Source organism: Pangasianodon hypophthalmus, chromosome 4, assembly GCF_027358585.1.
Source record: "Pangasianodon hypophthalmus isolate fPanHyp1 chromosome 4, fPanHyp1.pri, whole genome shotgun sequence".
Lineage (NCBI taxonomy): Eukaryota > Metazoa > Chordata > Actinopteri > Siluriformes > Pangasiidae > Pangasianodon > Pangasianodon hypophthalmus.
In genome coordinates, this window is record NC_069713.1 from 19,708,085 (window position 1) to 19,735,810 (window position 27,726).

At 38.8% G+C, this 27,726-nt stretch overlaps 3 protein-coding genes and 2 non-coding genes across 7 annotated transcripts; all 5 read right to left on the minus strand.

Annotated features, from left to right (window-relative positions):
* Positions 1-988: 988 nt before the first annotated feature.
* On the minus strand, positions 989-9,506 carry haus6 (HAUS augmin-like complex, subunit 6). Of its 3 annotated transcripts, XM_053233181.1 has the most exons (17): positions 9,273-9,506; positions 8,883-9,177; positions 7,415-7,510; positions 7,241-7,319; positions 7,002-7,134; positions 6,760-6,904; positions 6,577-6,639; positions 6,243-6,297; positions 5,821-5,994; positions 4,881-5,074; positions 4,331-4,460; positions 3,951-4,053; positions 3,776-3,851; positions 3,519-3,669; positions 2,659-2,757; positions 2,260-2,389; positions 989-2,038 (listed from the first exon to the last, which is right to left on the minus strand). In XM_053233181.1, exons 2-17 carry the CDS (start codon positions 9,008-9,010, stop codon positions 1,377-1,379), a joined length of 2,418 nt encoding a protein of 805 aa, XP_053089156.1. In that variant the 5' UTR covers positions 9,011-9,177; positions 9,273-9,506; the 3' UTR covers positions 989-1,376. The 3 variants fall into 3 exon arrangements, with proteins under 3 accessions (XP_053089156.1, XP_053089155.1, XP_053089158.1); XM_053233180.1 differs by having other exon boundaries at positions 8,883-9,506; XM_053233183.1 differs by having other exon boundaries at positions 3,519-3,666; positions 8,883-9,504.
* Positions 2,460-2,590, minus strand: LOC113540749 (small Cajal body-specific RNA 8). The gene has a single exon (XR_003404117.1). It is a non-coding gene; the product is annotated as a small Cajal body-specific RNA 8 (non-coding RNA).
* Positions 2,901-3,031, minus strand: LOC113540750 (small Cajal body-specific RNA 8). The gene has a single exon (XR_003404118.1). It is a non-coding gene; the product is annotated as a small Cajal body-specific RNA 8 (non-coding RNA).
* A 1,158-nt stretch (positions 9,507-10,664) lies between the features above and the next one.
* plin2 (perilipin 2) lies at positions 10,665-14,475 on the minus strand. Its single transcript, XM_026935905.3, has 8 exons — positions 14,354-14,475; positions 14,217-14,251; positions 13,322-13,517; positions 13,152-13,234; positions 12,712-12,976; positions 12,121-12,305; positions 11,559-11,678; positions 10,665-11,440 (listed from the first exon to the last, which is right to left on the minus strand). Exons 2-8 carry the CDS (start codon positions 14,241-14,243, stop codon positions 11,036-11,038), a joined length of 1,281 nt encoding a protein of 426 aa, XP_026791706.1. The 5' UTR covers positions 14,244-14,251; positions 14,354-14,475; the 3' UTR covers positions 10,665-11,035.
* Positions 14,476-19,903: 5,428 nt separating this feature from the next.
* Positions 19,904-27,553, minus strand: larp7 (La ribonucleoprotein 7, transcriptional regulator). Its single transcript, XM_026935902.3, has 13 exons — positions 27,221-27,553; positions 26,737-26,967; positions 26,547-26,647; positions 26,367-26,450; positions 26,114-26,278; positions 25,016-25,121; positions 22,962-23,303; positions 22,539-22,695; positions 21,769-21,908; positions 21,518-21,627; positions 21,218-21,377; positions 20,436-20,527; positions 19,904-20,326 (listed from the first exon to the last, which is right to left on the minus strand). The coding sequence occupies exons 2-13, from the start codon at positions 26,948-26,950 to the stop codon at positions 20,252-20,254; spliced, it is 1,746 nt and encodes a 581-aa protein (XP_026791703.3). The 5' UTR covers positions 26,951-26,967; positions 27,221-27,553; the 3' UTR covers positions 19,904-20,251.
* Positions 27,554-27,726: the final 173 nt, after the last annotated feature.

The window sequence follows — 27,726 nt, forward strand, 5'->3', positions numbered from 1 at the left end:
TGAAAACAGTAGCTACAGTGCACAAACTGACATGTCTGAATGGCTAGGGCTCCTTTTAGGTGGTTAATCGTACTAGCCTTCTACTGGAAAACTTCTCTGGAAGAGAAACGCTGTTATAGGGTTCCTCCAGAGTCCCTTTCCCCTTAATAATATATAGATTACAGTATATACTCATAAAATAACACCCTAAGGGATTATTCACTTTGCTACATTTGAAGAACCATTAAATATTCCATCTAGAAGCCTACACTCTAACAAATTAAACTACTTTTCCTTGTTGCTGGGGTATTGTCATCAAGGGTACATCTTTTGTACCTTTACTATGTATTTTCCAGCTGGAAAAGTGAATATGGTGTACCTATAAAACAATTTAAGCTAATGACTGGACCTTAAGGACCACTGATGTAAGCTACCTTTAAAGCTTTGCTCTAAAAGCTAATTAAAAGGTCCACTACATGCATCTTCCCCCCGTTTAAATGATACAAAAGACATACCCTTCACGGTACAACCACAGCAACCTTAGTTTCTGAGAGTGTACAGGGGGTTTGCTTTTTTACAAAATATTTCTATGTAGAACCCTCTTCAAAGTGTCAGCAAAATAAGTGAATAGACCATGAGGACACTCCTCCAAAGTGAGAGGAGCAAGCAGAGATAGTTTGGACACCTTCCAAATAAGCCTCCTGGGCAGATCCTGCTATAGTTGTATCAGACACATCTCACTGGGCAGAGATGCTGGAGCAGACCCAGAACCCAGTAGAGATTACAGTACATCTCAGAGTTGGCTTGGGAATGCCTGGGGATGTCCTAAGAGGAGCTGGAATCTATGGTGATGGACAGTGAAGTCTGGACTGACCTCCTCAGCCTGTTGCCACTGTGACCCCCCCATGAAAAGCAGAAGGACAATGTATCCAGTGACACCCCAAAGTGTACCAGATGAGCTTGTTTATGGAAGTACAGACCAGTTTAATTTAATAATACACAAAAAATAAACAGTGCACAAAGTTACTTTATTACAATTGAGAAACTGCTTAAATCATGCTCATTACATTTATTAGCCCAGTCCCTGTTGAATGATCTTAGACCTGTCCAATCTTGTATTAGAATTGCTCACTTCATTCATAACAATGAACATTTAAAAAAATATTAGTACAAATAATCTGATGAACTTTAAGACAAACCAGGTGTTAAAATGAACATTAGGACTGAACAGGGCTACTTTAAAAAGAGAAAACCTTCAAGGTTAGAGTTTCTCCAGATTTCAATTCCCAGAGTTCCTTCAACCAGTCTGTTGATAGTGGCACCATAGCACAGAAAGGTGAAAAACTGCATTTGTTCCCTGAACTATTTGTACTATGAATTAAGACACTAAACACTGATTAGAGTTCATCCATAGGTGAGAATGTTACAAGATTGGGCAGGGTGAGCTCCTCTCGTAGAGGAGATGAGAAACTCTCCAACTGGTCCAAGTCCAGAGAAAATACTTTCTCCCCACTACAACTACCCAACCCTGGACTTGTCCTTAGTGCTGCTGGCATGAAGTCAGACTTTGTCTCCTTGAACCTCGCTGCGAAAGGGGACTCGTCCAGATGTCTTCGAACCATTTGGTGTGTAGTCTCTACTTCAGGAGAACATGACGTAACTGGGGGGAGGAGAAGTTCTTCCACCTCCTGGACCTCCTCCGAGCCATCACTGCAGTTGAAAGAAACATCATTCTCTGCATCTGGAAAGGTCTCATGAGCAATGCTGAAGTGGATGATGTTGCTGGAGCTCTGGCTTAGAGCCTCCAGGTGGGAGGTGTCCCAGGCAACAGTAGAGTGCAGAGAGGTCCCCTGCTGGGATGGAAGGGGACTACATGGGAGAGGGTCAGCATTCAGTATTGCAGAATCTCTCAAGGAAAAGTTTTCTGGGCTGGGGCTTCTTTCTTTACCCTCAGAAATCGGTGTTCTGACCCAAGAGAGGCTATCATGACATTTCTCCTGCTTTTTCTCAGCCTTCCCTTCTTCCACTGCTTTTCTCCATGATGTTCTGACATCCATAACTGAAATAAATAAAACCTTATATATTAATCAATTCATAAAAATGAAGAACTAATAGCAAAGTACAGAAGACCCCTCAAGCCAATAACACCTTCCTCATCTACCAGACGATGCTAGTATGTGAGGTTTGATTTGCACGAATATCATTTTTGAAATCATTCCAATGCCATTAGAAATTCCTTTAAAAAAAAAAAAAAAAAAAAAAACTGCATTGAAAACTTACTCAAGCTTTCTGGTGTGCGAGGGAGCTGCTTCTTTGTTGTGAAGGGGTCTGCTAATGTATTGAGCAACTGCTCCAGCTCCATACCGCTTTTTCTTCCATCCACTGGACTCATGGTCACAGCTTCAGCAAACTAAAAGCCAGACACACTGCACGTAAGTACAGTCCAATTACACATAGGCCAAAACACTTATGAACACAAGGACTGTCTGCTCCGTATCTGTCCGTTGCGATTTCTCTCAATTCGCCCCGGTCATCAGAAAGCAAGTATTATCTTGGGAAAGCTTGTGATGAACAGTGCATAGTTCAGAACTGCCCATGTATCAGTTTCCCACCACACACACATTTTTCGCTACAGAGTCGCAGGATACTGAATAGTTGATTAGATAATCTGGTACATACCTGACTCGCTAGATTCTCATATTCCAACTCCAGAATCTGAGCCTTTGGTTTCACAGCAGATGTCTTCATTTGTGAAAGCAAGGGTCTCCTCTTACTAGCCTGTAAACGATGAGAGAACAATTACAAAAATACAAGAGAGAAAACTAAGACACCAAAGCAAATCTGATTCTTTAAGTTCTGTTCTTTTTTTTTCCAACACAGAATTGTGACCAAATCCAAAAACAGACCCTCATAAATACAAGGATTGTCTGCTCCGTATCTGTCCGTTGTGATTTCCCTCAATTCACCCCGGTCATCAGAAAGCAGGTATTATCTTGGGAATGCTAGTGATGAGCAGCACATAGTTCAGAACTACCCATGTATCAGTTTCCCACCACCTACACATGTTGCTTGACATTCACATTCAAAACAGCACTTTGTCACTCCTTCAAGACCGGTACTATTTAGTTTGCATTAGTTATGATTACAAACTGATGTCAAAAAGAGCAAACCAACACCACATATGAAATTGGATGTAACGGTCACAGGTCCAGATTTTCATAGCTACATTTATTAAGGACAATTATTCCATAGAATACACATTAAGAGGACTCGACTCAGATTTAAGATGCCCGTCACACCAACTTCATTACAACACCCACTTTACCATTGCATTTTTCATATACTTCATTTATCAGAATGCTACTGTAGGAGGAAGATCAGTGCAAGCAAACCACAGTTCAGTATGACAGCAAGATACATTTGTAGTTGTACACTTGTAGTACAAAAATATATTATTCATAAGCCAATGGCGATAAGATGTGTGTGTAACAGGACAAGCAAGCCAATATTTTCAGTCACCTGAACCTGAAAATATCTACCTGAACAGGGCTGGGTGTAGGAGCAACTGATGGCACCTTAACACTAGTAGGAGTTAAGGGGTGCACAACACATGGAGAGACAGGCCTTGGTGAAGCAAAGCAACTGGAAAAAAGTATGTCTTCCGTTTTGTCCTCTACTGGAAGAGAGCTGCTGGAGAAGAAAACAGGTCTGATGAGAAACCAGTCAAAACATTACAAAAAAGGAAGATTTTTACTGATCTGTCCAGAAGTTGAAGCACAGTTGGAGATCATGGCACCTTAAGAAATCACCATCCATTTTAACTTCCTGCTCAGTGAGACAAGGTTGTTCTTTAAGGGTCTGTTCTGGTAGTTCTAAATCCAAAATACACAAACAAAAACCATTAATACTGCATTAAGGATGCAGGATCAAGCCAAAAAAAGACATCAAAATCTTGACACAACAAAACTTACCAGAAAGTTTAGCTGGATACTGTGAGAAGATACTAGCCTTGAAGCTAACTTCAGAAGCTGCTTCAAAGGATAGTGGAGGCATTGGAGAAAGGAAGTCCAAAACCTGTGATACAAGACGTGCAGCCGACTTATTTAAAACATTCATTAAAATACATTCCTAATGCCTAAACATCCATTTCAAGAGATCAATATTAACATCATCAAAAGTAAAAGAACCATGTTTTCTTCCATAAACCTTTAACTACCAACCTCATTATTTTAGTACAGTACTTGGTTAGAACTAGAAGGTAAGTTATGATACATGAACTAAAGTAGCAGTAATCTTAGGCTCCTCAGGAGATATTGTTGACAAACATTAAACAGATTCACTTTAAACTTACAGGATCATCTTTAAGGAAAGAGGTCAAGGGAGTGTGGCTCAAACATTCAGCCCACTTCTTCTCCCAGTCTAACTCCAGCTTCTTTATGTTGCTCTTAATCTGTGGAATATCCTCCTTGGTCAACTTGCGCCTAGAAAGCAACAATATATTTAAGTTCAATAACAAGTAAATAATAAAATAATGACCTAAACAGTCACCTAAAGAAATCAATACTAACCATTGGAAACATTTTGTTAAGCGAGACGATAACAACAAGCTAAAGTTTTAACAATATTTTACAGCTTCTACCTTCTACTAATTGTCTTCATGGCTTTATATTAGAACAGATAGCTTCCTCCTTGTAGGTAAGGACACACAAATTGCTCCCACCTGAACCCAATAAACAGTTCTGCAGTTGCTCAGCAGCTGATTTAACTAATAAATGTATCATGTCCTGCTTTATGTCTCAACACAACTTCTATAAAACACTCATTCTTGTGGTTTTGGTAGTTGCATTTATAACAGAGACAAAAAAAAGCCTATGCTTACTATTATGCTCTAAAACTAATACCTCATGCTTTTCAGTGTCTCCTTTGAACGATTCATGAGCAAAGCTTGTTCCTGGAGAGGTTGGTGGCTGAGCTGTGACGATGGACCCGAAAGCTTGGCTCGCTCCTCGCTCAGGAGTCTTAATCCCACATTCAGAAGCTCAAGCAACCGCAGGATGACTGGCTGGCCTTCCTCATACAAACTGCCAGCACTGGTCTAAGTACACCATAAAAAGAGAACATTTAAATACTTTTTCTATTTAAATCACTGTGGTTAGGGTGAAGCATTGCAATTATTTTTTTTTATATTACTTATATTTGTAACATGGACATATACACTCATCAGCCACTTTAAAACGAACTCGTACAACTGCTGATTCATGCAAATTATTCAATCAGGCAATCATGTGGCAGCAGAGCAATGCATAAAAATCAAGCAAATATAGGGCAAAAGCTTCAATTAATCTTCACATCAAACATCAGAATGGGGAAAACTGAACTCAGTCACTTTGACTATGGCATGGTTGTTGGTAGCAGACAAACTGGTTTGAGTATTTTATTTGAGTAACTGCTGATCTCATGGGATTTTCTCACAAAACAGTCTACAGATTTTAAATAGTATGGTGCAGAAAACATCCAGCGAGTGGCAGTTCTGTGGGTGGAAACACTGATGAGAGGGCTCAGAGGATGGTCATACTGGTTCCAGCTGACAGGAAAGCTACAGTAACTCCACCACTCTGTACATCCGTGATGAGCAGAAGAGCATCTCCGTATGCACAAAACCTCAAACCTTAAGATGGATGAGCTACAACAGTAAGCGGCCACATCGGGTTCCACTCCCGTTAGTCACAGACAGGAATCTGAGGTTACAGTGGGCACAGGCTGACAGCTGAAGATTAAAGTGGCCGGTGAGTGTACATGAGATGTTAAAGACAAGCTAAAATTGTGCATTTCCTGACTGACCTGATGTGATAACCTCTCCATTCTCTCCAGCAGAACTGCAGGAATCTTCACACTAATGTCCTTTCCATCCAGCACATACTGATCACCCTTGCCTTCGATCACACTAGCCAACATACTCCGCTCTCCTTCTAGCCTGGACAAAGCTTTATCGATCTCAGCCCACAAGCTTCGAACCTAAAATCAAACAGGACAGTTAGCAAAGATGAGGAGTTGGTGCAAAAATGATTTGGGGGAAAAAATATAAATAGAAATGAACACCAGAGCTTGACTATTTGCAATCATGTGCAAACTAATAAACTCAAACTGATTGAGTGACCTGCACTTGGTCACTAGAAGTAAATATAATGCCCTATAGAGCCACATTTAAGCATGTTAGTATTTAATTAAATTTGTGATGCATGTAATACCAAACTTCAACAAACCTTGTGAATCTTTTCCAGAAGGTCTTTTTCCAAGTTGGTGGTGTTCTCATATTTCCTACAAGAATGCATATCAGCAATTTAATGAAGAGAACTGACAATTATAAATAATGCCAAAATATAAAAAAAAATATCTTGAGTCCTAAAATGAAATGGGTGTATTGTAGAAATCAGTATATTTACTGAATGCTGGAATTCACTAACAGCTGAAGTACACAATGAGTTCAATCCTTTGGCGTAATAGGTTTAATGTAGCCACATACAGTACTTGATGTATGCAATAACCAGGAACTAAAGTGACTGCAGGTAATTCCATTAAATGTCAGCTAAAACTTACTTGAGCAAATCATCATATTTGACATCTTCTGCCTTATGGTCCTTCAAAGACTTCTCCAAATGTCTAAAAAAAAAAAAAGACATTTTGATCCAACTCTCATAAACCAAAAACACTCCAACAAATATGGGGACAGTTTTACTGTGCAAAATCATGCACTTGTGTCTCTTTAGTACTTTAACTAACCTAGCTCTCTTCTGATAGTCCTGAATGAGAGCGTCTTGCTCCACAGACACTCTCTGGAAGCGTCTCTTCACCATCTGAAAGCGCTTCAATTCCAACTCTTGAGAACTTGCAGGAACAGCTGCAGCCTCTGGAACCCATGTGCCATCTAAATTTCCACATTCAACAGAAAAATATTATGTTATGCAGTGGTACAGTACTACTGCTTAAAACAATAGTGAGTGAAAAATGTCAAAATATTCTACCTGTGCTAAAATTCTTCATCATTTTTAGCATGACGTATTTAGCTAAGTGAAGCATAAGATTGACGAATCTTGGTCCAGAGGAAGAGTGTAAATGTGACGCGACAACCTTGGGAAAATTGCTCCCTTTCTCGTTCTAAGTACAGAGATACAGTTTTATATAGATTACAACTTAGCTAGAATACTGGTTAAAACTTGTGTGTACAGTGGACATTACAGATTCTTTTGTTTTTACAACATACCGCTATTTCCTGGAGCCATCCAAATGTCACCTTACGAAATTCAGCATCTGACTTGTGATCCAAAACTGGCCAGCAATGTCTAAATGACAAAGCAAATAACTGTGAAGGACTGTGAGAGAACAGAAGTAGGAGATTGTAGTATTTTACTGTGTCTTATCTTTAACTGTAACCTACCTAAAGACATCCTGCACGCGTGTAGGGTTCAACTTCTTAAACAAGAAATGGACGACAAGGTAGGAGGCCTCCTTGTTTGGTTTATCAAACATGTTCCTGTCCAATATGCAACCAGATTACAGTGAGTACAAACATACTTTAGAAGTTACAGAGTTAATACCACAGACTAACAAGGTTTAAGTATCACGATACATGAATAAATTTCACAATACACAATATGCATCATGATATTAGAGTTGCTAAAGCTCCAGGGTCCCCGGTTTGATCCTGAGCTCCCAGTCTGTGTGGAGCTTCTGCGCGTGTACTCTCAGTGTCTGTGTAGGGTTCCCTCTGGGTTCTCTGGTTTCCTCCCACATCCCAAAAGCATAACAGTAGGTGGATTTGCTATGCTAAAGTGGCCCTAGGTGTGATTGAGCACAAGAATGTGTGAGCATGGTGCCCTGTGATGAACTGGCGTCTCATTTAGGGTGTGTTTCTGCCTTGAGCTCAGGTCCTGGGACAGGCTCCAGAGCCACAGTGACCCTGATCATGAAAACACACTTCCTGAAGATGAGGAAAGTGGTGCCACATGGGAAAAACATAGGGAATACTATTGCTGTTGATAATGTGATTTAATGTCTACAAAAAATCTTTAGCAAGGATAAAGAGGAAGAAATAAACAACTCAAATGAGTATAACTGATTTTAATGTCCAAGCAGCTCCTTATTCCTGAGTAAAAATAAAGTGCTGTGACAATCTGTCACAGTATCACTATTATACTGGCATGTGGCGTGTATATCAAAATGCAAAGGTTTGTATTATAAAAGGTACTTTCTTCCTGTCTACTTTCTATTCCAGGTCTTTGGGAATGAAATGGCACTGGCATGGGTTTGACAAAAGAATGAGAAAAAAAATTATGGGCCACATAAAGATTTACAAGCAAGGAATAAGATGGATAGACAGACAGGCAGATAGATAGATGAATGGATAGATAGATAAATGGATAGATGGTGAATATATACTTTACAGTGTATGCAATCTGCACAATATAGATGAGCAGTATGTAATAAACATGACTTGTAAACATGTCAGTATATGCAAATATAACATGTGAGTATGAGTAAAACATACTATGAACTTAAAATTTTGTTCCAACAATGTCTTGATTAAACACTTAAAAACACATTTTGTAAATGTTCCCCCAGTTTTGTGGTAGCAGGTATTTGTACTCATCAGCTTATAAAGTATTATTACTATTATCTCCATGATTGATTTTTGAAAGCTTATTGTCACTATAACTAACTTTTTTTTTTTTACAGTTATGCTTTCTTGAGCCTGACATTGTGCAATATGCAATCATATATGAAGCAGAAAGAAGAAAAAAAAAGTTTAATTTACAAATAGATCAGACAAGTTCTCAGTTCAAGTACACTAATCAAGACTCCAAATGAAAACAAAATGGAAGACCTCAGGAGTGTGATGCACTTACATCCCCAGATTGAGATGCTTGATGTTTGTTTTTCCTTTCGTGCTGGCAGCCACGTCGAGATGGAACTCCATACTCTGAAGATACCACCATAAATATCTCCCACCAGCATCCTGAACATTACACATCATTCTTAACGCATAAATCCACTGGGCAGTTAAACAGCTGCCCGCTAGTCGTAGGAAAGAAGCAGAGCTCAGCTGAGCGCAGTCAGTCAGCTAGCGCAGCTCGCTAACACCCTGAAACAGTTAGCTAGCCGCGGTGCTCGACGCCCTACACTCCATACTGACCCGCCTCACTGAAAGCAACGGACAAAAGAAGGAAACAGCGAGATATTTCACCACTGAACGACATTAATTGTTTACTTAACCAAGTCCGTGAAGTAAAACTCACTTTATTACAGCAGCTAAGTTAGCTAAAGACTTTGTTTCGTCAACCACTTCCTATAAACCGCCAAATTGTTTGAGACAATTGCACGACACAGGAAGTTATTCGTAACCACACCCGGAAATACATAGAGTGACTACTTGCTGTGACTCGAAGACACATTCTGAAAATTATTATATTATGTACATGTAGAATTTTCATTAAGTCATTTAGACATGAGCAAATGTCCACAGGATGCCCATGTTGCCGTATATGCTCTGTCCCTCTAGCATATAAACATGGTCCGTGTCGTTTCGATAAAGACGCCATCTTGGATAGGGCAAACTTCCAGTTTGAGCTCATTGACTAGACTTGAAAATAAAACGTCAGAGGAGCTATTTGCATGACAGAATCATCTCCACCTCAAACCTTAGGGGGAGCTCTGACAGTATTTATGTTTACAGTTTCTGTGGAAAAGCTGCTGGCTAGTTGAGATTGCTGTTTAGCAGAACTATACACCGATCAGACATAACATTAAAGCCACCTGCCTAATATTGTCAAAGTCCCCCTTGTGCCACCAAAAACAGCTCTGACCCATCGAGACATGGTCTCTACAAGACTTCTGAAGGTATGCTGTGGTATCTGGCATCAAGATGTTAGCAGCAGATCCTTTAAGTCCTGTAAGCTGCGAGGTGGAGAGTGGAGACTTGATGGTGGATCGGACTTGTTTGTCCAGTACATCCCACAGATCGGATCTGACTGAGACAGTCCGCTTGATCAGACTGGGAACACTCCACAAGACCTGCCATTTTGGAGATGCTCTGACCCAGTCTTCTAGCCATCACAATTTGGCGCTTGTCAGAGTCGCTCAGATCCTTACGCTTGCCCATTTTTCCTGCTTCCAACACATCAGCTTAGAGAACTGACAGTTCACTTGCTGCCTAATATATCCCACCCTGTGACAGGTGCCACTGTAACAAGAAAATCAATGTTATTATATGATAATATGCTATGGCTAATCAGTGTATTCATTCTTTCATTCATCTTCAGTTAACACTATCCTTTATCTTTACTGAGGTCACGGTGGCTCCGGAGTCTATCCCAGGATCACTGGGCATGAGACGAGGACAAATCCTGATTGTGACACCCATCTTAAAAAAAATTTTTAAAGCCTTTTTAAGCCTTTTTAAGCCATTTTAAGCCTTTAAAAGTGCATCAGTTCTCTTATAGCATTGTGTTGTTTTTACTTTTACTTTAATTTTTACTTTTCACAGTTACTTAATGTTACTTTCTTTATGACACAAACATTTCTCTGTAAGATTTATTTTTTGAATGAATGCTTAGAAATATAATTAGACTCTTTTTCAAGGCATATTTGCTTTGCAACACAAAAAAAAACTTAAAGTACTACACACTTAATTGTTTATATGATTATGATTTTATTAGAAATGTAGAAAGACAGTACAAAAGCAATACATTACATAAGAAAGAACTTCATGGTTATAATGCTGATGATGCAACAAAACTCATTTATTAACTTGGTCATGTGTTTTTACATTACTGAGGAATTGATTGATAGTGTAAATACTGCAAATTGTTTATTTCATGGGTAAAAGATAGAGATTGAAAGAGTAGTATCGATAGAGATAGAAGTAGAGGGAGGGATAGAATGAGTAGTATTTTATAGTAAAGAATGTACATTACCAGCATCAAGATAAAAAAAAAACATGATTAAAAAAAAAGACTAATCAGAAATTCAGAAAACATTGCAAAGACATAGTGTGGGTAAACTAATGTTCCTGATCAAGTGGCTGCATTTCCACTTCAGGCTGAACACTGCTCTCTTCACTGGACTGGCTTCTTGGTTTTCTAGTCGGTTCTGTGCGAGGGTAAAACGGACCCACCAGCCAGTTGAGTGACGTGTTGTTGACCAAATAATCCATGACGTTGTCAATGGAATCTCTCATGCGCATCAGCTGACCACGAGTGTTGGTGAGCACCGTGTCGGACAGGTCGCTCAGAGCTGCAGCATTGTTGAACCTGGCGTACACATCCATGGCCATGTGGCCAATGGACAGTGTTTGCTCTTGGATGTTCTGTGGCAGGCCCTGGAGGTTGGACACGAGGGTCAAACAAGTCGCCTGTAGCTGCTGCGTCAGGTTGCGAGCAATGGTCAAGGTCCGGGATTCGATTAGCTATAGACGAGAAAAAAAAATGTTTGTATAAGGTCTGGTAATTTTTTTTTTTTTAGTGTTATGGCTCAAAGCCCTTGTTTAGCCAAGGAAGAAAATTAGTTTTTAACATTGTTTATACCTCTGCCTTGTTTTCTGTGTCACTGTCACTCTGAGATGTAGACTTCCAGTCCATTAATGCGCTCAATTTGTCAACCACCTTCTGGTTGGCACCACTGATGTTCTTTCTTGTGTACTCAATCTAATGAAGACAGATTCATCATTCAGTGAAAAAAGTGAAAAGTCAGTCAATGCTGTTACATTTCTTGCAATATCATGAGCTTTCCTACTCATTTGGACTTATGACAATGTGTGGTTCTGAGAAACTTCACCATGAAGCGTACACAGTGTGACACTGAGTAAAATTTGAGTAGAGCTAGAGAATAGGTTTTATTATTCTGCTATTACAGTGTTAAGACCAAACCATTTGCGTACTGGTGTTGAGGCATCTGGCATGAACAACAGAGCTCATGGCATTATCTCTTGGGATTTGTCTACGTAATCATTTTTATGAACAAAATACACAAATTCAAGCTCTAAGCAAGCAGGAGTACACACTTTTCACTAAGCAGTCTATTCATAGATCACTAGTGAGGGTTATCAAGATAGAAAAAACATGAGATTTGGCTTCGCAGGTCACCTACCAGATCCATGGTGCGGTTTAGCTGAGAGATGGACTCTTGGCTGTTGTTCTTGGCATCACGAACCTTGCTGATAGCCTTCTGGTAAGCCCTCTGTCGCAGCTTGGTAGAAATTGAGCCCAGTCGCACGTAGTAGCTGGGTTCATTGGTCTCATCATCAAAACCTTTGGTCACATTTATCTCGTGTTCTGAGAGAGCACGTAAAAGAAACAGATTTCAGGAAATGAGGTTAAGCAGATATTTAGAGGTCTGGAAATGTTCACTGGAGTTATGTAAACAAAAGATTGCACTACACTGAAAAAAATAACTATGGATTTGAGGTCATTGGTCTCTTTGGGTTAAACTTGGTCAGATGACTGCTGGAATTGGTTCAGTTGTTTTCCTATCAAAGAGGATCCATTTTAAGCCATTTAGGGACAGCTAATACTCTTGTATAACTTATCCATAGAAAAATTAGGAATGCTATTTTTAATTGCACTGTCCTACTTTTTTTTAATGTTTTTTTTTTTTTAATAGAAATGAAGCAAAGTCAAATCACATTGTTATTATTGCTGGTAACAGCTTCAGTGTTTACTACAATAAACCAGAAATCACCTTGGCTGTCCTCAGGTGCAGGCAGATAGCGCTCTACCAGAATCTCTGACGTGCTCAGGGCAGTGTCCACACCACTGCTCACAAGCTTAGCCACTTTGCTCTCCATCACTGTGTGGACACCACCAGTGACAACCATCCTCGTCTTCTCCATGCTCTCCTGCACTACTCCTCGGGTTCGGCCCATCACGTGACTCAGGGTGTGAGACATGGTCTCCTTGGCCCCGTTCATGGTTTCAGTGACCCGGTCTTTAGCACTGGTAACAAGCTATAAGAGTTGTAAAGAAATGTGACGTTAGTGACGTTAAAGAATCTCTGCTATAAGAAAAACAATGCCAAAGGCAGATTACCTAAATTAAGCATGCTGACTAAAAACCTACCCACAGACCTTTTTTGGTTGATGTTTGCTGTGAATTATTATTGGCTATTTTTTTTTATCTCACCTGTCCAGAAGGCTGGTGAAGAATTGGCAGGGTCTTCTCAATTTTATCCAGACTCTTACAGGCGAGGTCGTTAGCCCGAGAGACTAAACAAAAATAGAAATATAATCTGAGAAAGCTTGTTCTATGTTAATACAATGTGTAAACTGATCCAATCCTGAGATGATGCTTACTTTGAGGTTCCAGCTTGCCAATGATTGGCAAGGCGCTGGTAAAGGCAGCTGAAGTGATCGTTTTTACACCCATTTCTGCTGCCTCACACACCGACTTGATGGTTGGATGGTTGTCTTTGGTGTTACTGTACAAATCTGACACCATGCCATAGGTGGAACTCACCAGTGGAAGCTTGGCCACTCGAGTAACCACATTCTAAATGTCATCAAAGGTTAATTAATACAAAAAGCCATTATAATATGCTACATGAAAGTTTGGGCTGTACCATCAGAAATAAAGGTATCAAACTCAGACTTTTCCTTGTTGGCATGGTACCATCAAGGTTACATGTAGCGTACCTTTAAAGAGCTTTTAGAATTTAAAAAATGGTCCTTAATGTCCATTTATGTGACTTATATGATTTTTAAAGGTATGACAATACATACTAAAAGTACAAAAGATGTCTGCTTGATGGTACCACCCTAGTGACAAGGAACAGTACAGTTTGGTGGAACAGTGCACCTTTATGTCTGAGAGTGTGTAGTTAGACATTACATCCCTGCTGGGAAAAAAAAAAAAAAAACCAAAAAAACAATAGAAACCCTCATAGAATCTGTAATGTTTTTAATGGTTATAATGGGAATTGTATTAGTTTTAATGGAAACTCTAATGGTCCCTGTAGGTCTCTACTGGTAATCTGTTGCCTTCTATTGGTGGCATGTTATGTCTAGTGGATACCATTAAGTACCAGTAATGGTAATGGTTTTAATGGTTTTAATGGTTTGTAATGGTATTTGTAGTAACCATTTCTGTGATGGTTTCTATTGTTTTTTTCAGCAGGGATGGTATAGCAATAACACAGACCTAGACAAATACAGTATACAAGTACATTTAAAGAGCAATATATGTACACACCTCGTTCATTATTTCCACAGGAGGCATGTCTCTCACTGTAAAAGATTTAGAAAGGCTATTAAACTATTCGACTAGTCACAGGAAGTATTTGGGGAAAAAATTCAATATAAAATACAGGATAATATTTAAAAACTCACCCGTTGTTCTGTGTCTATAGCCGGAAGACAAACTTGAAACTCTGAGTCAGACGCGCTTAGTAAACTTTCCCGAAAGAGCGCCTGATCTCGCTTTTATACCCGCTGACCAGGTTCTCGCGAGACAGTGAACGTGATCGAGTGTGACGAAAAAAAGTAGCACAAAGGTGAACGGTTACGTCAGTGTGGCTTTTTCAGGACAACGCTGCATGATGAGTTGTCTTATGATCAACTTTACATTCACACCCAAACACGCCTGCTACTGCTGCTGCACACTACGCATACTTTCTTGCCAAATAGTATGCTGTCTTCTAAAATGTACGTCACAACACACACACACACACACACACACACACACACACTGATCCACACTAAATAGTATGTATAGTACTTACCCATACCACTGCACTGAAGAGAAGGTCCTCCTATGCTTAGAAAAATCCATACTACCCATACTTTCGTACTAAACAGTATACAATCTCAGAAATAAAGGTATCAATCTGTACTTTTCCTGGGCCACAGGATGGTACCATCAAGGGTATAGTTCTAGTATGTACTATATCTTTCACCTGGGAAGGTGTATGTAGTGTACCTATAAATAGTTTTAAGAGTAAAGCTTTAAAGCTACATCAGTGGACCTTAAAGTCCAATCATTTACCTTAAAGTATTTATAAAGGTATTGGATATTCACGTTTCCAAGCGACAAGAAAAAAAGTACAGTTTGGTGCTTTTAGTCTATAAAATATGCCTAGGGAAATAAATACACACGCACTACTGTACTGAATAGTATGTCAAAGTAACCTGCTAACATGCTAGATAGTACGCTGAAATATGCATACTTATATCCTCAGCAGTACTAGTAGTCTACAGTATGCCATATTGAATGGAACAGTTTGTGCTTGAACTCAGTGGTGATATAAGACATACAGTAGTATATGGATGGAGTGTGATAAAGGTTTTTAAATATATTTGGTGTGGCAAATACTGGCATACAGCACAAACTTTCACATTGTTTGGGACTCTAAAAATATTTTAGGCATGTCCTAGAATAATTGAGCAAGCTTGTTGTAGCTTTACGAAAGATGTCTGATTCATGGTGGAGTAATTTCCCCCTTAGACTGGCCCGGATCTGGGTAAAAGTCCACACATCACGTTAACACTTCCGTTAGTGTGTTGTAAACAGTGTAAACTGAGTTAACAGGAGTTTATTAAGCTTACTACTTTCACTGCTGCTAGTTCTGTTTACTTATATATTCTGAAAGAAAAAAAACTTGACAAAAACATTTTTTAATGCAACAAAGTTATGCTTAGTTTCACTTATAGTTAACCTGATATAGGATGGGTTTTCATGGCTGCAGCCACATATTACACACTGTTATTGATTGTCATCTTCGGTAACCGCTCTATCCTGGTCAGGGTCGAGGTGGATCCCAGACCTATCCTGGGAACACTGGACACAAGGCAGGAATACACCCTGAATGGGACACCAAGCCATCACAGGTCACCATGCACACCTAGGGTCAATACAGTCTAGACAATCCGCCTACCGGCATGTTTTTGGAAGGTTGGAGGTAACCGGAGAACCTGAAGGAAACGCACATAAACATGGAGATAACATGCAATACTGCATGGACAGAAATCTGAGCTCAGGATTGAACCGGGGACCCTGGAGGTGTGAAGTCATAACACTACTTGAAATCCCATTTGGAGGCAGGAGTACATGTTTTAGTGCATGCCAGTATTCTTGTATTATTCATATCAATGTTTTCTCAGCTTGTTTTCAGGCACTATAGCCATTCAAGATGAATGACAAATATGACAGATATACAGTGAAGACAGCTATACTGCCATGTTTGTGGAACTTATGATGCTGTTGAAATCCCTGGAGCAACTTGGGCATTTCTCAAAGGTTAAACTGTGGTGAACAATCAGGCAAGAGTACAATAACCTTTCACTTCATAACTGCCACCTTTAGACTATGATCTGATGATATGGAATTTGACTTATTCACAATTTTATTGGATCACTAAATCTAAGCGTCACTATAAGGACCAACAGTAGAACAAAGTCCACTCTGAGCATTACATCATGTACATCATGGTTAATAGAATGATGTCACCTTGGTGTAATAATGGAGCAGATTCTTTACATTTTGTCAGTTTTCACTCATCAATATTAAACTGTCTAAATTAAAAACTTGACCAAATTATCAAGGTGTTTGTTACATGCAAAACCGTTTTGCTGGAGCCTCTACACAAGAGATGATGTAGAAACATTTTAACATATTTTTCCTCATGGGCATTCTCATGAGAAGATCCCGGTCATGCTGTTTTATTTTATTTTATTTTATTTATTTTTAATAATTTGCCAACTAGGCTTGCATTTTTGTATCTTTATAAAATATTTGCTTCATTTGTTGTTCTGCTGACTTGTCCTTGGTCCACGTAGGCTGTTGTCATTGCCAGCATTCAGTGTCCTAAAGTGAACTTTATACAGTCACATAGCTCCTTTCTGTTTGAAATCCTCAGACCATACAAGCACAAATAGACTAATAGACAGAACAGTCCAAGTTTAACTAAACAATTTAAAATATTTCAAAAGGGTTGTTCAATGAATTGTTTTTCACAGACAGATTCTACAGAAAGTGTATATTGATTTAAGTGAATCAATGAATGACTAAATACATGAATAAAATGTATTACATTTTATTCTTACATTTATAAGCACAATATATTTTAACAACAGCAGCAGCAGACCTAATGACAAGAAGTCAAATTATTAATGCATGAATGTATTACTAAATCAGAAACAAAGTACTTGTATTGCAATTTCTGTATTTTCTATTTTAGCTGCAAACTCAACATTTTGATCCTGCTGGCAAATTATTGTTAGAAAAAAAAAATATATATATATATATTTTATGTTTATGTTTATTTAAAAATGTATGCTCATTAATACCTACCAAGTGTACTATGCTGTATCTTCCATTCCTCTGTATGTACCCTGTAAATGAACTCGATGCTACAGTGACATCTTGTGGACAAACTGTAGTATAACATCTCATCTATCAATAACATCTCATTTAATTATTATTCATAGAGAGTATCTAAAAATCCTCTAGTATTTTATGTAACAGTCTCTGGTTTATTGTCATGACTCATTTATGTAATTATTAGTCTAATAAATGTTCAGATGATGGTCAAGCCATCATCAGGATCCTCTGAGGAAACTACAGCAATCCCAGAGTGTAGGATGGAGGACACAGTTTATAGCACCAGCTTCACCGGTAGGCAACTCTCACTGCCCTGCCAGCCTTGCCAAGCCCTCAGGTTTTCAGTACATGTCAGTAGAACATTGGCTACATCTCTGTGGGAGATGCTTCTCTGGATCAGTAAACTCCACCCAGAGCCAATAAACAATTAGTTGAGTCAGAAATAAATTGGAATGGATTTATCACACAATTTCACCTTTAAGACTGCACCTCTAGCTCTAGGTAGAGGTAAGTTTCTGCATTTTAATTCTTTCCACCAAAATCTTTGCTATCCATAGAGATGCTGTCTTCATCTCCATCCACACAACACAGCAGCAACAATATTCAGTGAGTGTTCATTAACATCAGTTTACTAGCTAACTTTTCTTTTTTAGTATGCTGTAATAAAATTAGCAATTTGTTTTCAACCCCAGATACCCTGTTTTTACATTGTAATAACCTTAAGAATTACTCAAATTGAAAAAGAAGATTGGTGTGTTACTTTAACATTTACCATGAAAATCTGCTCTATATACTCTCTCTCTCTATTATATACACCGATCAGCCATAACATTATGACCACTGACAGGTGAAGTAATATTATTGATTAATAACATTGATTATCTCATTACAATAGCGCCTGTCAAGGGTTGAGATATATTAGGCAGCAAGTGACCAGTCGGTTCTCGAAGTTGATGTGTTTGAAACAGGAAAAATGGGCAAGCGTAAGGATTAGAGAGACTTTGACAACGGCCAAATTGTGATGGCTAGATGACTGGGTCAGAGCATCTTTAAAACGGTAGGCCTTGTGGGGTGTTCCCAGTATGCAGTGGTTAGTACCTACCAAAAGTGGTCCAAGGAAGGACAACCGGTGAACTAGCGACAGGGTCATGGACGCCCAAGACTCACTGATGCGCGTGGGGAGTGAAGGCTAGTCCGTGTGATCTGATCCCACAGAAGAGCTACTGTAGCACAAATTGCTGAATAGTTAAAGCTGGCTATGATAGAAAGGTGTCTGAACACACAGTTCATCGCAGCTTGTTGCGTATAGGGCTGTGTAGCCACAGACCTGTCAGAGTGCCCATGCTGACCTCTGTCCACTGCCAAAAGTGCCTACAATGGACAGGTGAGCATCAGAACTGGACCATGGAGCAATGGAAGAAGGTGGCCTGGTCCGATAAATCACATTTTATTTTACATCATGTGGAAGGCCAGGTGCGTGTGCATCGTTTACCTGGGGAAGAGATGGCACCAGCATGCACTATGGGAAGAACGCAAGCTGGCAGAGGCAGTGTGATGCTCTGGGCCATGTTCTGCTGGGAATATTTGGGTCCTGGCATTCATGTGGATGTTATTTTGACACGTACCACCTACCTAAACATTGTTGCAGACCAGGTACACCCCTTCATGGCAACGGTATTCCCTAATGGAAGCGACCTCTTTCGGCAGGATAATGCGCTCTGCCACACTGTAAAAATTGTTCAGGAATGGTTTGAGGAACATGACAAAGAGATCAAGGTGTTGACTTGGCCTTCAATTTCCCCAGATCTCAATCCAATCAAACATCTGTGGGGTGTGCTGGCCATCAAGTCCGATCCATGGAGGCCCCACGTCGCAACTTACAGGACTTAAAGGATCTGCTGTTAACGTGTTTATGCCAGATACCACAGCACACCTTCAGGGATCTAGTGGAGTCCATGCCTCGACGGGTCAGAGCTGTTTTGGCAGCAAAAGGGGGACCAACACAATATTAGGCAGGTGGTCATAATGTTATGGCTAATCGGTGTGTGTGTGACAATTGCTGGGATCATGAATTCTGCCAAATGCCAAAACATTTCATCCCTAAACCAGACTTAGCCATAAATAGAGCTTTCAACAAGATGATAAGCTAAACATACTTCCAAATCAACATAGAAATGCTTAAATAATCACTTTCTGTATTTGAAGCATACTGAAATCTCGTTGTCTGAACAAAAAGAACAAATGTTCTACAAGGAGAAGTGGACCAAGTCCCGTTCTCCAACACCCAACAAATATCTCCAATCGTGTTAGGAAGAGATTCGGTGTTATTCTGTCGAGAGCAAACATCACAAAATATTACTTGTAAGGGTGCTGATAATTAAAATTTTGTTTGTCTAAAAAAGCCTATACAATGTCCCTGTATGTTTGACCTAAAATATTACTTACTGTAAGTGCTTTTCTTTTTTTTTTTGGCTCATTTTCATGCAGGTTGTTAAGAAATTTGGACTGAGTCACAACTGGAATGAATTGTTAATGAGTGATTAAAATAAATAATTTAAAGATCTTGGGAAACAATTTATTTAAAAAAAAAAAAGGCCTATTGCTTTACATTTAAAATGCACAGTAATCTAGACACATTCACATTCATTCATTAACAAATTTGCACCCACATATTTACATAAATGTCAGTAACCAGTAAAAAAAAAAAAAAAAAAAAAAAAAAAAAAGGGACACATTTACCATATCAACTCTAAAACATTCAATATTAATTTAAATGAAAAATTCATGTCATTAAAACAATCAAACCAAATCAAACAATTATCAGTGCAAAACGAAAAAAAAAAAGAATTACGTTAAACATTGCTTTGCATATGCAATGCATATTTAAAAATAAATGGTTGCAAAGGTTGTTAATCGTCAAATCGAATGTGCTTATTTGCCTCTTTGGTCCGAGCGATGATGATTTTCTCAGCCTTGGAAATAAGCTAGGAAAGGAAAATATGACAAAAATGAATCTCAGGAATGGCTGATTTCTTTGAATACAGGAAGAGGTGGAAAAAAATGTGAAAGTATAAATTCTAATGCTTTACTTACCTTTTCCGTGCCTCGCTTTTTGTCCCTGGGTCGATTCAGTTTAGCCTGTCGATCCACCAATATCTTCTGCCAGTACCTTTGTTCATGATCACCTTAAGAAAAAATTTAATTAATTCATTTTATGAAAGACACAAATAATAGCCAATAACGCAGACAGAAGGAATAAACCTGAAAGTACTCCCATACACCAGAACTTAAGGATTAGTGGAATCTTCCAGTTCCAGTTCAAGCTAATACGATAGTATTATTATAATAATTTTATATATTATTATATACTGGCTCGTGAAAAATAGTGTGCTTAGGAGAAATGTGTTTTTTAAATGCCTTTAGCTTCTCCTGATTCAAGAGCAAGATACTTAGCTACTTTTTTTTCCAGGGGTGGGAGCGTGGGCTTTATTAGGTTTAAATGTTTATTACACCGCACGTAAGAAGTGGTATTTTACGACAAATAGTCTAGTTCATTATATAGTCTATTGGATGTATTGTTTGATATGCAGACATATTAAATAGAGCCTTGTACTGAATACGATATGATGATACAATACGCTGTATTATTACACCCCTACTGTTTTATGCTAGAATTGTTGTAGAACAAACAATAAAATCTCAAATAGCCCGTGTTTGAATGACTGTACTCCTTAAGGTTCTGGCCTATTAAGTTTTTTTACCTCAAATCATATCATTCAGTAACTACAGTGAAACTAAAAGGAGAGGTATAAAGTTAGCAGAGTGAAGAATGCAAGTTTTAACAAGTTTAACAGTTTTGTATTTAGTTTCCTAACCAGTCAGGACGTCCAGGTTCCAGTTGTGCTTTTTCTGCAGTTCGGAACGAGCTGCGATGACAGCTCTGGCATCTTCAGGAGTCTTAAAGCGGATATAACCCTCGGCATCTCCCTCCACAATGTCCACGTACTGTACTGCCGATATCTCAGACAGGGTGTCCTACAAACACACACACAGAAGAGAAATTTATATTTTACTCGAGTCACTCTCAACACTGTCATTCCAATCCTTTTAAAAAACATAACTTACAAAATAATATCAGCAGTGTTACTACTAGGCAAGTTGCCACAATATTGTACCTTGACACTTTTTTTGTTAGGCAAAGGCTGGTTGTGGGTGATTTTGAGGATGACTCCACTCTCAAACTTCGGCCCATCAGGAGTTTCTTTTTTAGGGTTGCAATCACCCCCTGCGTAAGCACACCAATGTAATGCTCAACTTTCATTTTTTTTTATTAACAACATAGCTAGAGGTACTATGGCGCTACATTTAAATTTGAACAGGAAAACATTTCCACCAAACAGTTTAGATGAATCTGTGGGTGACTCACAGGTTTTCCCACTGTCCTCAATAGATTGTAGATTGTCACATGCTGTTGTTTTTTGAATGTCAGAAATATTCTTCTTCAGATTGGCCATGCACTGCTTCTGGAGTGCCAAATACTCCTTCTTCAGCTCCAACCACTCTTTCCTTCAACCAACAAGAAGCACAACATCTCGTTACAATAAAGATATTCCAAAAAAAAAAAAAAGAAAAGAAAAGGTGTTATGGGTAGGTTTTTGACAAGGCCTTGTAATTATACATGTTTCCTTCCCAAAATTATAGCAAGAAAAGTAAAATTTCTGGGTTATTAAAGGAAAAATCCACCCTGAAAGACCTCCATATTTATCTGTTAACATGTGGTCTTCAATAGTGTACCTTTTTAGTTTAAACTTATTTCATTTATAATTAGTCTATTTAAATATGACAAACATCACTGGAAAATGATGAGTAAGAAAAAGTTACTCTTTTATCATTGCTTATGTTTAATATCGTTGAAAATGTTCTCTTACTAAAATGCCATTGTAACTGCGCTAGCACTGTCCCGCTGCAACGTCTGCGCAGCACACAGCCACACAATTACAACATCAACCAACAAAGTAACACCAGACTCACTAAACACATCTAAATATTTCAATAAAGACACTTTTAATGTGTTTCATGGTGGAGTTTTCCTTTAAATTCATGCAGTCATTATTATGATACTAAGTTTTTTTCAATGCAAGTGCTATACTTTCTTGGTTCCAAAGACAACCAAAAGTTACTTCAAAAGAAACTTACTTTGAGAGAACTCTGAGGGGAATAACCTCTTCCTCAATCTTCAGTCTCTCTTTATATTTCTTCTTTCGCTTCCTCTTGGCCTTTAATATGGAATCATCTTTCTCATCCTTTTTTCCATCCTCCATTTCCTTTTCTTTTTTGTTCTCAGATGACAGCTCTAGGGAACAATGATCAGCCCCAGGTCACATCTAAACACTTCTGCCAATATAACTGAACCAAGCAGCTAAGCAATTAAGAGGATCATATCACTGAAAGTGCTTAAGGAATTGCACTTTCAGCTATCAGTGTTCAGTATAAAATCCTTTTCCAGCTGTTGTACCAAGAACACAATATTCAGCCCATTTTTTAAATTTTTTTTTAAATCTGGTGATTATGGGAGTGAGATTTTTTTTCCAAAGGTTGTTAAACTGAGAGTCTTCTTACCCTTCATGTCACTCGCCTCCTCATCCACTTTCCTCATTTTGGCGGGCTTCTCCATTTGGCCTTCTCCCCCAGACAGTTCTGAGCTGTGGGACCGGCGTCTTTTCTTATCTGCCTTCTTCTGTGAATTTTTGACGGCAGTCACACTCTCCGTCTCAGTGCCCTCTGAAGACTGCGCACTTTTCCTGCCGGCTGCTTCGGTCTCAGCAGCGTGCTCATTGTCAGTCACCTTCTCAGTTGCCATTTCTTCAACAAAATCATCTTTCTGCTCGCTGCGTGTTCTCTTTTTCTTTTTTTTCTTTTTCTTTCCATCCTCATCATCTTCTCCTCTCCATTCATCCACATCTAAAGGACAAACGAAGAAGTAGTAGTGTTTTTAAAAGTCAGATCTTCAAAGTTTAAAAGTTATTCGGTGCTTCACTTGTCAAATCAATGCCCACGTCAACCTATTTTCAAAACTGGCTTATTATTATTGGCTATAGTTTCTATTGTTTTTAATTAAGAGATTTCTGAATGTATTTTTTCTGTCATTTTCAGAGTTAGCCATTTGTTTACTTGTCCTATTTTATTAAGCCAGACATAATGGGCGCGCTGCTTCTGCAGGTCACAACGCCATGCTCTGCTGTACTGCTGCTGAACTGTGGACATCACAAGTTGTTTACAATGCCAGGAGAGACACTTTTGTCAGTTAGGATGCAATCAGTTCTAATCAGGAAGAAAATCTGACTTTCTTGGTACCTTGTAGTTATAATCAAATCATAGTTACGTATCTAGATTTCTTGAATCTAGCATTGGTAAATACTTATTTAGTCAAAGACAACATTTTGCCAAGGGTACAGCTGAAATCAAACAACAAATATGCACAAATCTTCTTCTTCTTCTTCTTCCGGCAGCTCCTGTTAGGGGCCGCCACAGCAGATCCTTGGTCCGCATATGTGATTTTGCACAGGTTTTACACCGGATGCTCTTCCTGACACAACCCTCCCATTTTATCCAGGCTGGCGACTGGCACTGAGAGTGCATTGGCTTGTGCAACCCCCAGTGGCTGGGGTTGGGTCCCTGTCCGGCAATCGCTAGACCACCATCTACAGGAACTTACACTCAGTGGGAACAGGAATACTTGTACACATGCTCATTCATGCCCAAATTAGCCAATCACTGTCATCTGGTATTTTTTCCAACGGTCAACTATCCAGTCTCGATGAGCCTGTGCCCGCTGTAGCCTCAGCTTCCTGTTCTTGGCTGACAGGAGTGGAACCCGAGGTGCCCTTCTGCTATCGTAGCCCAATCACCTCAAGGTGTGAGGTGTTGTGGATTCTGTGATGCTTTTCTGCTCACCACGGTTGTAAAGAGTGGTTGTTTGAGTTACTGTAGCTGTCCTGTCAGTCTGGTCATTCTCCTCTGACCTCTTTCACCAACAAGAAGTTTCTACCCACAGGTCTGCTGCTCACTTCCCCTTCCCTGCACCATTCTGCGTAACCTCTAGAGACTGTTATGCATGAAAATCCCCAAAGCTCAGCAGTTTCTGAAATACTCAACAATGAAAAAGCCCATCTGGCACCAATGACCATGCCATTTCAAAGTCACTGTGATAACATTTCCCTCCATTGTGATGTTTGATGTGAACATTAACTGAAGCTCTTGATTCTATGCATTGTGCTGCTGATTGGATAATTGCATGAATGAGCAGTTGCATAGGTGTTCTTAATAAAGTAGTTGGTTAGTGTATAATACTAGTGTATAATGTACTAATCTATACATCATATATATATATATATATATATATATATATATATATATATATATATAAAAGGTCTCTTGGCATATTTCTGTTTGTTTTTTGAATATTGCTGTATGTGCACAGTTCACTTTGTGGCATTCCAGGTCTAAAACATTCCAAGGAACTACTTGAAAACTATTGTGCAATGGGTATAAAATTCTAACAACTGTATCTTTCTCAGGTTCACATGAATATTAAAAGGAGTGTCATGTGAGTACAAGGCTTAGGATGTGACCTGACACAGAATTTTGATTGTTATGTATATGAGCTGCATTACCTTTTGTGCTGTCTTGTACTGTAGGAAAAGGAATTGGTTTTCTCGCCAAGGTCTTGGGAAAAATGCCTGCCTTCCTTGGGGCATCCTCTGGAGGGTTGTTCAGCATCTAAGACAAGACAGAATCCTACTGTATTCAAAAAACTAAGAAACAGCTTCAACAACTAGCATGGTCCAATTTTTTTGTATTTACTCTCACATTAATCAATTAATTGATTAATTTGAGAGTAATTAATTAATGTATACTCGAATGCATTTTGTAGTTTTAAAGATGGCAGTTATGTTCAAATCCTCCACTCATCTATTACAGGTGCGTTTATGTAATATTCCCTCTGAGCTTAATACTAATAATCAAGAAGATCAGTATATGCAAACAGGAGTTAGTATAAAATCTGAATTATCTCAGTGCACCCTATCTGAACATTTGAGGCATGGCATAATTGCATCGTGCTATTTGCAGACTCTGGCTGTCAAAACATTACGGGTCAAGCGCAGTTTGATTGCAGTGACAAAGTGATTTAATTTGAATCAACCCAAATGCAAGAAGTGAACCAAACATGTCATGTATGTTTTGGGTTGTGGGCAGCTTCTTTTGTAAATTCAAACTGCTAAACTGCCACACGAGGTGCAACCTGAGACAAAGGTCAGAGCTGTAGCACTGCAGAAATGTGATATGATCTGGATATTTGGAATCAAGAACAAAAAGAGAAAATAATTGGTGGATGCAATACACAAAACTAGTTATTTACATATTTGTCTAATCGTTTATTTAGTGCTGGATAAGTGTTCTCCGTGTTTGGGTATCTTGTGTCATTTCTATGCGCACTTAACAAAGGTCTGTATACGCTACAGTCCCTGAATTTCTGGCCAATAAGTCTTACAAGTACATTTTCAGCCCTACATGCCCCTCATCCAACATATTTTACTGTGTTTAATTACGTGCAATGTGAAACCAAACCAAACAGCAAACCAACAAAGGTATCAATTTCACTCGGATTCAGATTAAACAGACTAATTGGCGTGAAAGAGCCATACAATGCTGGATGTAAAACAAATGTTTCTGAGAAAGATCATTAAATTAATTTGAAAAAGATCAGATACCTCAATGGCTTTCTGTGCTTGTGCTTGAGTCTTAAACTCCACAAAGGCAAAGCCCTTGGAATCACCTGTAGACTTGTACCTGGGGATACTAACGTACACCACATTCCCACACTTACTGAACACTCGTTCTATCCAAACGTGGGTAACATCTTTTGGTAGAAGTTCCTGGAAAAACACGAGCATTTCAAAGAATTATCGCTGAATCATAAAATCTGAGAAATTAAACAAGATTATTTAAAGGGGTGATATTTACAACATATACTGTGCGGTCATCTACATCTCTCGGGCTCTCCCCGAGTGCCTGTTTCCTTCTTATTTGTGTTCCTTCAAGATTAACCTAACAAACAAAACAGCAGATATTGATACAGACATAAACACAGGACAACTCTCTAAATGTTATATATAACAGCTGATAGTACATGTCATTTTTTACCTCTACCACTTCTGAATTTCTGAGAGCTCTAGCTATCAGCTTGCTATCTGTGGTCAGCTTTTTCATTCTGTTGAATGTTGTTAAGAGAGATATATCAACATCTACAAAGGAAAAACACAGTTAGTCACTTTTCTCAGGGCTACGGGTAAATATGCGAGCTGTACCAGTATTAGTTAAGCGTAACACTTACAGCCATCTCTTGACTGCACGATGACATTCCGCAGATATTTATCCTTGTGGAGATTTACATCACCAAACCAGAATTCTACTTGTCTCTTCACGTCTGCCAGCAACTGTTTGACTCGAGATCTCTTCTTTTTCTCACTGTCTCGCTTCTTCTCACCTGGCTCCTTGGCAGACATGTTGTCTCCAGTCGTAATGTTCGACATCCCAGCATCAACCATATTCAGAACTTGTGAAACTAGTGATGGATACACACACACACACCACAAACAAACATACATACATACACACACACACACACACATACATACATACATACACACATACATACATACATACATACATATATATATATATATATATATATATATATATATATATATATACACACACACACACAAATTATTATTATTATTATTATTGAACATTTATTCCCCTGCTCAGCTACATCAGCAGCCCGCTTGTAAAAAGTGACTCTTCAGACAGCTCACCTGTTTATCGAAGCGAAAACATTAAAACCCAACCGTCATTGTTTGCAAGAAGCAGTGAGTTGGCTTGAAAAGCAATTAGCTAGTACGGCTCTTGCTCAAACAACGTTTCAGTAACGTTTTGCTTCTTGTAGAGAATTATGAATTCTCAACGAGGTCCAATGCTACTCACTTATGCATTTAATCGTTACGAACTCCCTCTGCTACATTTGTGAGTTTAAACCAGCAAGTCAGATGTTTGAATAGAAAAAAAAAGTTACTCGCGAGAATACTCGGCGTGCAGAAATTCTCGGCGCATATCGATGACGTTTCACGAAGCGCGCTACAAACACAACTGAGGTCACGTGTATATAAACGATTTGAACTTATCTTTTGTAGATATTGCACATTGTAAATATAGGAACTATGAAGAAGAAGGCCAAAGAAGTTTTTCTGATAAATAACATTATCTTATTGTCTAAGCAAATTTTTTAAAATCTCCCCTCTGTCTACAGTATTTAAGAATTATA

Coding starts and splice junctions, on each gene's coding strand:
- haus6 (XM_053233181.1), bottom strand. CDS start 9,010: ATGATGTGTAATGTTCAGGATGCTGGTGGGAGATATTTATGGTGGTAT. Junction 6,905..7,001: donor GATGAAGAATTTTAGCACAG/GTAGAATATTTT, acceptor GTGGAAATTTAG/ATGGCACATGGGTTCCAGAG. Junction 5,075..5,820: donor TGGAGAGGTTATCACATCAG/GTCAGTCAGGAA, acceptor TGGTGTACTTAG/ACCAGTGCTGGCAGTTTGTA.
- plin2 (XM_026935905.3), bottom strand. CDS start 14,243: ATGCCTCCTGTGGAAATAATGAACGAG. Junction 13,235..13,321: donor TGGCAAGCTGGAACCTCAAA/GTAAGCATCATC, acceptor ATTTTTGTTTAG/TCTCTCGGGCTAACGACCTC. Junction 11,679..12,120: donor TAAACCGCACCATGGATCTG/GTAGGTGACCTG, acceptor TGTCTTCATTAG/ATTGAGTACACAAGAAAGAA.
- larp7 (XM_026935902.3), bottom strand. CDS start 26,950: ATGGTTGATGCTGGGATGTCGAACATTACGACTGGAGACAACATGTCT. Junction 26,279..26,366: donor ATGACCGCACAGTATATGTT/GTAAATATCACC, acceptor GTGTTTTTCCAG/GAACTTCTACCAAAAGATGT. Junction 21,909..22,538: donor CCCCTCAGAGTTCTCTCAAA/GTAAGTTTCTTT, acceptor TGTTGGTTGAAG/GAAAGAGTGGTTGGAGCTGA.